Source organism: Liolophura sinensis, chromosome 3 (genome assembly GCF_032854445.1).
Source record: "Liolophura sinensis isolate JHLJ2023 chromosome 3, CUHK_Ljap_v2, whole genome shotgun sequence".
Lineage (NCBI taxonomy): Eukaryota > Metazoa > Mollusca > Polyplacophora > Chitonida > Chitonidae > Liolophura > Liolophura sinensis.
Genome location: NC_088297.1, coordinates 25,209,240 through 25,221,464, shown reverse-complemented (window position 1 = coordinate 25,221,464; position 12,225 = coordinate 25,209,240). Strand labels below are relative to the sequence as shown.

The 12,225-nt window shown below is 41.7% G+C and overlaps 1 protein-coding gene across 1 annotated transcript in view; it reads left to right on the top strand.

The window, feature by feature from the left end:
• Window positions 1-4,082, top strand: part of LOC135463859 (protein argonaute-2-like) — a 36,705-nt gene extending 32,623 nt beyond the window's left edge. Inside the window, 1 exon segment of the mRNA XM_064741316.1 lies at window positions 145-4,082. Coding sequence (XP_064597386.1) covers window positions 145-253 — 109 coding nt within the window. The 3' untranslated portion in view covers window positions 254-4,082.
• The last annotated feature ends 8,143 nt before the right edge of the window (window positions 4,083-12,225 follow it).

Here is a 12,225-nt window from a genome sequence, read left to right as displayed (position 1 = left end):
AATACGAAATATGCCTCGAGTAAAAATTATTTCCACAAAAGACTCATCCAATGCAATGAAAATTTATAGTTCGTATAGAAGTTTAGAGTTGACAATATCTTTTGGGTGACTAACATGTAAATGTTCTGTTACTGGTGTCCACAGCGGTGAAGGCAGTCATCAGTCAGGTAACAGCGAGGATCGCACTCCGACAGCCATGGCACGGGCCGTAACCGTTCACCCTGACACTGTCAAAGTCATGTACTTTGCTTAGCGGCTGTTACAATGGAAACAAGCAGATCTGTGCGACGAAACCTTGTAGAAATTGGTATCGGTCTTCACGTGTGACAGGAACAGACACAGTTTTGATGACGGGAATGTGATTCCAGTTATTTACTTGAGGAATCCTTGAGAGGGTTTCTTCTGACAGAATTTCCCTCTTGTTAAAGGCATGAGTGTAGACATTTTGCAGTGATCTTCTGTACTGGAGTTGATGGAGACTTCAGCAAAGCTCCCAGGATGGAACTTCTGCCCCTGGAAAGCTGGCTGTGCAAGATGACTGGAAAAGCCTTCAGTTACTTAAATCTCTGAAAAACATTACTGACTCCTCGCAGGATTTATCCTTCCAGGATTTTTGCAGAATCCTACTTTGCAGTTTTGGGAGGAAGGCTTTGAAATGGCTTGTGAAGGCTCCAGCTAACTTCCTCTGCAGTATAGGGGTAGCTCTATCTAGGGGAGGTCATTTCTGTCAGCAATCATTGACCATTACATTTTCAAATTATCATTTACATTAAGCAATTGCTGACCAACCGTTTATACTGCATTTGGATGCATTTGGTCATTGGTTTTTTCATTTTTTTCTCCTTTTCTTCCATTTGTTTGTGGTCTTTTGCTTGTATTTATCTTTCATCATGAAGCGCTTTTCTTGTCACATGACTTTTTGCGTAAGATACCTTGGCGTCGCATTTGGCGCTAGCTGGCAGCTATAACGGCCTAGCTCACATTCCAGGCTGAGTGGATCTTGTGACACCCAATAGAGGAGAATCGCTGACTGAATGACACTGTTACTAATTGACCAACACAGTGGCTTCCGTGTAATATTACAGGTATCCAAGTTTAAGTGTGGAAATTTGCACGACAAAAAAGAAAAAAACAATTTGGATGAACTTAATGGACTGTTGGCGCATGGTGCATTGCTTTATGAAATTACACATTACATTGCTCTTCTGAAGTGCATTTTAGTGAGCACCGAGGACGTTTTAATTAACTGAAAGCAGCATGGCACTCATACAATGTGTCCTTGATTAGTGGGTTTGTTTTCTCATACACTGAAAGGTTTTAGCAATATTCTGTTTTATACACTTTTTTTTTTTTATATTTTACTTCATCCTTTAATGAAGACATTTCATTGTGCAAATATGTATACTTGAGTTCGTTTGGCTGTAAGATGAATTTTACATGGAAACTTAAATACTTTGCTTCTCAATGAAATTTTCATAACGACAAAAGTACTGTTTGAATCGAGTTACACCGTAAATTTGCTAGAACAGAAAAAAAGAGCCCATTCAAGACCAAGCTTTTTCCAAATCAGGAAGTTTACCGAGTTGACACAAGAAGCCTGGCTACAGTTTCAGTTGTAAAAGTCTGATGTCTGTTTTACAGCTGGCAGGTTTTTTGTTCAGAGCCTGGTGCAGCAAAACGTTACAAACAAAATAGCAAAAAAAAAAAAATCAATAGAACTGGGCCCAAAACTACCCTTGTCCTTTCCACCCCCAGTGCATCAAATGAACCTGTCTGAACAAAGCACATGCATGGCAGAAATCTTGTTTTATGGACAAATGCCAGATGTTTTTATCGGTTTATTTTGTTTTAACAGTTCTATAAAACTTTACATATTTTCATGTCAAGGGCAAATATAAAACAAAACGAAACAAAAATCCTTCCTGTGGTTCTAAATTTTTGAAAGTCGAAATAATTTTTGGGGACGTCCAACAGCAAAATGTCAGCATTTGACTGAACCCACCTCCCATCACCCCTCATGGGAAAAATGGAGTCATCCCACCAGTGTTATGGCCCTCTGTCTAGCTCATCAATGTTTTCCTAAGGTGTCACACCAATCTACCAACCCTGACTCACCTTGGCACTATAAAACCTTTCCCCACCTGTGTCCCCCATAGTTGATGTGAACTTACACCCCACCTCTCCTTTTGAGAAATAGGTTGGTTTCAGGTAATAGTGAATATATAAATTTAGTTTTCTTTAAAAACCGTGTAAAAGAAAACACAAAAGAAATGCACATGTGAGAAACAAGTTTTATTTATGTGGTGTACTGTAAATGACGTGTGAAACGTTCATAACCAAAAGGAAACCGAATTGATATGTGGTTTTGAAACCAAAGCAGTAAACTTTTACATTCTGCTGATTTGGTGTACCGTAGTGTAGGGCCTATTAAAATCAACAAAACACTCAAGATCAAACTTTCAGGATTACTGCCATTGAATGATCAAACAAATTTAAATTTTAACAGGCGGCAAATAGAAAAGAAAAATAATAAACAAATAATCGTCTCATCTGCAAAATGTTACAAGAATTTTGCTTACAGACATGTTGATGAGTGTTTAAGCAAATATCTGAGCCGAAACAAATACTTTGTATTAAAAATAGAAACACATTAGTAATCATGCTGATTTAGATCAAAATGGCTTTTTTTGAACATTTTTTTTTCTTTCTTAAACTGGGAAAAGCTCCCGGATTGGAGACCATGTCATTTTTTTTTTTCGTGCAAGATTTTGTTTATTACAATGAATTTGGGTAACGGTCATGCTGTAAATACTTACATAGTAAATATCTATATATCGGAAGAATTGTTAGCACCAGGACTTTAATAATGAATTGCGTTGTATCATAGTAGATATCTGTTCCTCAATCCAAGTATCATGAAGTGCAAGCGTTGATCAAGGGCAGATAACTCTGGTTGAATTGTTCTTTCCCCCTTAATGCGAAGCCTTGTGCATGGTGAAGCGATCTACAAATGTTGTAATTGCACAAGGCTTCCATTTTGTTTTGCGTGCAAAGAAATATTTAAAAAAATGCATTGACGTACAGTTTTTGTGCAGAGAAGAGAGTTTTGTGGTATAGAGCAGATGGTCGCAATGATGTTTTTATTGTCAAGCATGGCTGTGAATACAAGAGTAAAGCATTGATGTGGGTGGGGAAATTACCTAATCTGTCATGTTATATAAAAAATGATTATGTCAAATGCCGGGAATCTTAACAAATGAACTTTAAATCTTATTTTGTAGTTTTTAACCCTGTGAGAATGGATTATGAATGCTGTGTGAGCGAGCGAGAGTTTCGTTTTTCACGTCTTCACCCTCTATGTTTTACTTTATTTTATATATTTGTCTTGTGTATGCCATCAGAGAGAAAGTTTTTGTGTGTTTATCTGAGGCTTTGGAACTATGCCACACTCACTGAATTGCCCTTAACCCTTGGTTTCAATCAAGTGTGTTATTTGCGCATCGAGCTGTGCATGAAAGCCAAGTTATTTATAAATTGTAAGTTTATGTTCCTTGTTATAATGGTGAATGGTTTGAAAGTGTACACGTAGAGTATATTTTATACATGTTTGATTATTTTTGCGCCAGTTTGACTAATAGCAAATAATCTACATCGACATTTTTGAAAATCGTTGAATCTGTTTCAGTAGTTCTATTTAATAGGCTGTTAGTTTTGAGATTCGAGGATTTTTTAATTGGTAAAGTGATGTTTTAGTCTCTGTGGATCTAAAAACTGCCGCGGAATAGAAACATTGGGTGTGCGTTTGATCACGAAAGATTGATAACATCAACAGTTACTTCCCTTTGGAGATGCTCATTCTGTGGTCAAAGTGGTGAATGGTCTCAAAAAATAAACGCAAACATTTAATGGCCTTAGAAAACTCATTTGAACTACGTCTGCTTTTCAATCAGTCTACATTTTAATGTATTTGAATATGGTACAATTTGTTCCCACAATCCCTTTTCTATTACTGGCAAATCATGAATGTAATTTATTTTATCATGTGGTGGCATCATGTCATGGAAGTAAATATTTTAAATTCAGTCCACGTTGGTTTGTTCTTCTTCATGTTTTTTGTAGACTGTTTTGTCCAGTGCGGTTTGGAATGCTGACATCAGCTACTGGGGCAGATTCCACACAGCCAATTCTGACTTAAGTCAAAATTTTAAACATCTTTACAATGTGTAGTTTTGGGTTTGGGAAGTAGAAATTTGGACACATTTATTTGAAGACATTGATTAGGGGGAGAAAATCAATTTCTAAAGCACATGAACAGACTTTTAGATCATATTTCAGATTCTGACTAAAGTCAGGGCTAGCGAGCTCAAAACGTTGAATTAACATCAAATAAATACAACTTAAAGGAGAGGAAAACTGAAAAATATGACTTCATAGGCTGAAAAGAGTACCTTTTTTTATCAGGTGGTGCCTGCTGCATAATTTTACGATTTTTCCTCGCCATACACGTAAAGCCTGAGAACGGTAAAGCTGGCAGATATCGCTGAATCCATCGCGTCCTCCATCTTTAATGGCCTGTAATTTATGCAAGGGGTGTTTTGCCTCTCAGGCAATGAGAGTCCTTAAAACTGCCGGCTTGTTCGTGTGAACTCGGAACTTACGTCCAACATTCCGGTTTCCCGATCGTCAAGCGGAAAACGAACTGTTGGCTACCTGCTGGTGAAGAAGAGTTCTACCGGAAATGTACGAACCGAACTTCGGCGGTTTCCGATGGCAATTATCCTGCTAACACACAAGACTTCACGACTAGGGCAAAATGGAGTCGCCCACAGCGGATGTTGGCGCTGACTTTATTTATAGTTTATCAGTTTGAGGTACGTATTAGAATTTTTTATGGCATGCACCTGCGAGGAAATACATACTCTTTTCAGTGGTATTTGATGGATATTTAAATTTTCTTCTTTCAAGACTTTCAAAGGCGTACATGTATACTGTCAGACAAAAGTTCAAAACAAATATAAAGACTCCAAGAATTGATACATAGTTTTCATGTCTGGAATTTGCTGAACAACGACAACAAGGATGCTAAGCAGTTTTCGGCTTGTCCTGTGTTCTGTTGTGCCAACGACGTTTGTGAAACTATTTCTGTTTAATCAGTTGTGGAGGCCTCAATACGTGTACCTTAAACTATCAGGCCCTTAACTTCGTTGCTTCCTTGATTGCTTCCTTGAATCCAGTTCTCACTGGTTTGGCTGCAGCTTTAGATGAGGAGGTTTGTCGGGTGATTGGCAAAGGTCGGTGGTGAACTCTTGTGACGGTAAATGACCTGGAGTTTCGTCATGGGGCCCGGAAAGTGTATCCCAGGATTCATTGCGTTGGTTGTGGTTGTTACTGACTGCGTGCCGCGGGAGAGCCTCAGGGGTAGTCAGGGAATTATAATGACAGTTGAAGAAAGAAATAAACACACTCACGCTTCACAGTTAGTCTCTACTCGGACTTCACCACCAACAGTTCCATATTTTCCTCAGGTTTAATCATTATAATATTAGTACATCAACTTCACAACAGGTTCGTTGTTATATTAATTATCGTTAGTTTGTGATAAATGAGTATTTGAGACAAAACTCTGTGGAGATTAAGTGTGACAACCCAGTACTTATTTCTGTGACAGAGTTGTTACTGCCATTTGGGTTTTTTGTTGTTGTTGTTTATACTGCTTATCCATATAACGGACATCCCCTGTCCCTGATCGCCCCCGGTACAGGTTAGCTGGCCACAGACCCCCATTAGTTTTCCATAAGCGACAATGTTAACGTTTAGCGCTGTAGCTCAGTCCCAAACATTCCGAGGCCAATAAGCTTTGGTGCATACCTGGCCCAGCCTGAGAGAAAGAAGCTGTAAAAATCTTGACATAGGTTGACCGTCAAAATCTGGACCTTTACATGCCGGCAGCTGGGAGGCGTGCCTGGCAACGCCAAGGGGACGTCACTCGCAGCCTAATCACCACCTCCTTGTGTCCTCTCGCCCAGAATTTCAAACTTTCACCATTAAAACTCATACCTGCCCAAAGCTTAGACAATTTCCATCATTTTGATACCAAGCATGCACTTGTACACCAAAAACGGCAGGCTGGCAGCAAAAAAAGATTTTACACCCTAAAATACACAGAACTACAATCGTCCCTACTGAAAAACGGAAGTTGTAATGGGGGTCTGTGTCCAGCTATGACGTGATTGAGACACGCCATGTTATGCTGCTGTCACTGCGCGTCACTCTATCGTCTGCAGCTCTCCTGAAAGGAGTGCTTTATATCATTTTACTGCCGACCTCTAAGCGATATCTCGTAAGTAGAAACCATATTGTTTACAGGATTCTGTCCATATAGCAATGAGCTTTAGTTAGTGTTCGTTAGCGTTTATATATAGTCCTAATAAGCTGCATTTGTGTGTTATTTATAACCGTTAGTGTAACGACGTTTCGCTTGTGCTAGGTAAAGATGGCTGCCACCGAATAACATGACTACAGCTAGCGGAAAGTTCAAACCGGTGCGTAAGTTGGGACGAACTTTTTGCCAGTGGTCTCACGTGGAAACAACTCTGAGTGGGCAAGCGTTATTGTCATGTGTAATGAAACTGGTGTTACGGAACAACTTGATGCGATCAGTAGAGTCAGTTGTCGGAAGGAAACCTGTTTTAATACCTTCACGTATCATCGTGATTATTGATGGATCTGCAAAACCAGCAAAGGCTGACCGTTCTTATGATGCACTGTGAGCAGCATTGTGGACCTCTTCCAAAGGGGAATAGCACTGCTTACAGCACATGTAACTGTCATTGTGGACCTCTTCCAAAGGGGAATAGCACTGCTTACAGCACATGTAACTGTCATTGTGGACCTCTTCCAAAGGGGAATAGCACTGCTTACAGCACATGTAACTGTCATTGTGGACCTCTTCCAAAGGGGAATAGCACTGCTTACAGCACATGTAACTGTGACTAGTACTGGAAGGATCCCGGTACAAATTGCCAATTTTTTTGATGTTGATGTGTACCTTAGACCCAGAACTGTGGTTGGCATCCTGAGAAGTTGTACTTTAGAGGATTCAGGGATCCAAGTTGTGGATGTCATCAACGAATGTAAAGTTCATGTTAACGAAATTCAAGCTGGTGGTGAAACGTCAGGACTAGTTCGGAACTTAATAAGCAAAATAAACATTGGAGAAGGACTCGATGTTAATGAGCGTAGTGCAGTAGAAACTTTGCTTTCGAAACATGTTGATGTATTCAGCTTCCCAGATAATGAAATTGGCTGTTGTGAAGACATTTCTCATAGAATTGTTTTGAAGGACAATGTTCAAGTCAGGGTGCCTCACAGGAGAGTTCCTCCGCACCAATGGGGGGAGGTACGCGTTTATTTGAAACAAACTTTGGACAAAGGGATAGCTCGAGAATCAATAAGCTCTTATGCATCGCCCGTTGTCCTCGCAAGGAAGGAAGGACAAAATCTTAAGACTTTGTGTAGACTATAGGCAGCTGAATTCTAAGACACACAAAGATGCCTATCACCTTCCGAGAATAGAGGAGGCGCTGCAGGTATTTGGGGGAGCGAGGTATTTCTGCAGTTTGGATTTGCCACGGGGTTTCCACCAAGCTTCGCTGGACAAGGAAGACATAGAAAAAAATAGCCTTCAGAGTCGGAATCGGTGGTTTATATGAATTCCCCCGCGTGCCATTCGGGCTTTGTAATGCGCCGGCAACCTTTATGCGCTTCATTGACTAGGTGTTTGGCGACGAAAACTTCCAGACCTTACTCATCTACCTGGATGACATCCTCGTATTTGGGGCTACATTCCAGGAAACTCCGGAGCGTCTCGACATGGTCCTTAGCCAGCTGAGGAAATTCAACTTAAAGGCTAAGCCACAGAAGTGCTTCCTGTTAAGGAAAGTCTGCGTTATCTTGGTCACATCGTCAACAAGGATGGTATCGAACCTGATGACGAGAAAGCTCGGGCTGTAAGAGAATGTAGGATACCTCAAAGTTAAACAGAGCTCCGGCCCTTCATACCTAGCTACGCCAAGATTGCGGGGCCTTTGCACGCTCACAAACAAACGGCCTTTTCACAAACAGTAATCCACTCAGTTACATCAACACCACAGCAAAGTTAGGAGCCACTGAGTTGGGTGGGTTGCTGGACTAGCACAGTTTCGCTTTACGGTCAAGTACAAGTCCGGTAGGCTGAACAAAAACGCTGACGTTCTAGGTAGGAAGCGTGAACGCAATGAAGAAGAGCGGATTGAAGAGGTAGTAAATTCTCACGATGACTCCTTTTTCAGTTCTACCTGCTGTGCCGCGGTCTTGGCTTAAAGACACCATAGAAGAGACGTCGTGTGAGGAAATTCAGGTCCGCAAGGTATCCCCTCCTGCCATATCTTCACTTCCATCTATTCTACAGAGCGAACTCAAGAGGTTACAGCGATGTGACTCGACTATTGGTCGTTTGCACTACTACTGGGATCATAAGTATTTCCCCACGCCAGCTGAAATGAAAAGGGAGCCGAAGGAAGTGCGAAAACTGTCATGTTCATGGAGAACAGTCTTGGAGAAGGATGGCGTCCTCTATCGTAAAGTGATGATTTATCAGATGAACAGATGATGAGCCAAACAGATGAATTGCTGATCCTACCACAGTCTTTAAAGGAGCGAGTACTGGTAGAGGCGCATGACAAGTCAGGTCATCAAGGGATGGAGCGAGTTCTCGGACTGCTGTGCACAAGGTGCTACTGGGTTGGAATGACCCGAGATGTAGCTCTCCATGTTGGTGCATGTGAAAGATGCATTCTATCTAAAGCTGGTAAGACTGTAAGATCTACAATGAGGTCACTCATTGCGAAAAGGCCCTTAGAAGTCCCGGCAATGGACTTCACTGTCCTCGAGAAGTCCTTTGGTGTTGGGAACGTCTTGGTAATGACTGACGTTTTTACCAAGTTCACACAAGCGGTTCCCACTTGTGACCAAAAAGCTAAAACAGTTGCCGAAGTACTGGTGAAGGACTGGTTTGTTTGGTTCGGCGTACCATGAAGGATTCACAGTGACCAATGCAGAAACTTCGAAAGTGAGGTTGTGTAGTTTATGACGTCACAGAAAGCAGGACTACGCCATATCATCCGCAAGGACACTGGCAGTGTGAAAGATTCAGTCGTACCATGCACGATTTGTTGCGGTCCCTGCCGCCTGAAAAGAAACATCTGTGGCCAATGTATCTACCAGAAGTGGTGTACGCCTGTAACAGCACTCCGCACTCGTCAACCAACTACTCACCTTTTTACCTCTTCTTCGGCCGAAAGCCGAAACTACCTGTAAACAGTCTGTTGTGATCGAACGAAGACGAGTCATACAACAGCATAGAGAAGTGGGTAACTGAGCACTGTTCTAGACTGATGGAGGCCTTTAACCTTACTGCAACGCGAACAGAGAAAGAAGCACATCGTAGGAAAAAGTTACACCACCGCAAGGCTTCGAATACCGACCTGCCTATTGGAACCAGTGCACTCCTTCAGAATAGGGGACCCCGGGATCGTCAACAGATTCAGGATGTGTGGAATGACATGCCTTATAAGATTGTTGGTCGTCCAGATCACAGTTGCATTTTTACATGGTTCTTCCGTTAGTTGGAGATGGATCTACAAAGACGGTGAGCAGACAGGACATTCTAGATGCCAGACTTTTAGTGCCACATATTCACGACACTCCATCTACCTCGAGCCCTTTTCAAGGCTCATAAGCGCAATCCCTCGTCGAACAACACGTTCTAATGCTGGGGCTCATTCCAATGTACATCATGAGCCTAGATCTGTCTTGAACCAAGAAGCTTGTGCCTTCGATATAAATAACGTTTTGACAAATGTAAGTGAGACACAACTTCTTTTAATGCAAATGCTGTCAAAGACTCACTTGTAACAACACTAAGAGTATTGCATTGTTTATTGTTGGAAACTTTCTTAGAGTTGTAGAGGCGACAACTAGTTAGCTGGGGAGTATGTGTTAACTATGACGCGCTTGGGATACGTCATGTTATGATGCTGTTTGTATGACGTCACTCCTCGCCACTCTATCATCTGCAGCTATCCTGAAAGGAGTGCTTTATATCATTTTACTGCCGAGTTCTAAGCGATATCTCGTAAGCCGAAACCATATTGTTTACGATTCTGTACATATAATAATGAGCTTTAGTTATCGTTCGTTAGCGTTTATATATAGTCCTCCTGCAACAAGGAGGCACATTACACGTACATACACCCTAATGATTCCTTCGCCGTCATATGACTGAAAAATTGTTGAGTACGACGTTAAACCCCAAGCACTCACTCACTCACTCCCTAATAAGCTGCATTTGTGTGCTATTTATAACCGTTAGTGTAACGACGTTTCGCTTGTGCTAGGTAAAGATGGCTGCCACCGGATAACATGGCTACAGCTAGCGGAAAGTTCAAACCGGTGCGTAAGTTGGGACGAACTTTTTGCAAGTGATGTCACGTGGAAACAACTCTGAGTGGGCAAGCGTTGTTGCCATGTGTAATGAAACTGGTGTTACGGAACAACCTGATGCGATCAGTAGAGTCAGTTGTCGGAAGGAAACCTGTTTTAATACCTTCACGTATCATCGTGATTATTGATGGATCTGCAAAACCAGCTAAGGCTAACCGTTCTTGTGATGCACTGTGAGCAGTGACGACGTTTCGCTTGTGATAGGCCAAGATGGCTGCCACCGAATAACATGGCTACAGCTAGCGGAAAGTTCAAACCGGTGCGCAAGTTGTACAGGTGATCATCACATGTCCAATGTCATTTACCTATTTCTGCATCACAACGTTATGCTATTCTATAGACTTTTCTACTGCTTTCAGCGAGATAAATGGTTCGTTCTATGTTGAATTTTGTTATGACTTGATATTACCACTATTGTACATGTAGTTTTCAATGCAGCTATGTGACGATATGTTTCACTGAATTGTCGTACAATTGTACAAGACTTCGATATATCTGTTAATTTGGCTGTCGTGATTCATATCAAAATTGGCCGATTAGGATTTCTTGTCTCTAGTATCATTTAATGGTTACTTTGCTTTACACAATTAATGTTTGTGTATTAAGGTAGACATAGATGTGTTGACTGTGATGTACCGGTATTCTGGGCTGGACACACCGTGTATCCCCTGGTGTGTTCCTTTGTCAACAGGGGTAATTAAGTTTATCAGGATTAGTCTAATAATTTCTTTATCATATCGTTTGCATCAATATTGTTACAGTTTGATGTGTTCGGCTTTATAGTTAGCGTGGAGAAAATATAATGGTGCGCACTTTGCCAAGCGTTTGCTGTGTATAACTTTGTATATGAGACTGTGTATACTAGTAACTGTATATACGATAATAACTAATAACCATCGCTATTTATAAGTAAAGATACTTAAATATGCATTATTCTCAAATCTACACGAATTGTTTATTGCATATGTTTGAAATGAACGTATCTGTGTAACATTACTTATGTCACATTCTGTGTTTATGTTCATAGGGTTATTCACGGGACCAGTGAATAAAATTATACACATGAAGACCTCGCCAGTAGTTGGGAATGTACGTTTGGTGTCGTTTTGGTGTCGTTTTGAGGAGCCGTTTTTTTTTGTGGTGATGCCCCGGCTGGGGCAGGCTGGGCAGGTTGGTGGTGACGTCACACCTACCAGCCCGAAGGGCTGGCGGATGTTGCAAATGTTGCAGGTGTGACGTCACCCCTTCCAAACATTCGCTGGGGAAGTTTGGTGGGTTTTTTCCACGCCGCGGGGCGTATGTGTATAGACTAGTGTCTAGTAGACTAGCGTATAACAGTATAGGGAAAAAAGACAGAAAAAAAGAGGCAAAACGTCGGCTTGTAAAGTCGAGTGGGACAGCTCGAAAAGAGCTCCCTGGCGCCAAAACGGACCAATGGGTGAGCCGGATTTGCCCCAAAACTACCCAATGGGGGGGGGGGGCCCGCAAAACGGACCAATCGGCGTGCGAGAAGGGGTTACGTAAGAAAAAACGAACCAATCAGCGTGTGGTTAATTTCCGCTTGGATAGGATAAAAGCCGGTGGAGACAGCGGCATTAGAATGACGACGGTGTCTTCTTTATGTCTTTTCTAGCCTGGTGAAGCTCCGTACAACGCCGCAATGGAAAGACTGGGCAGCTGTCG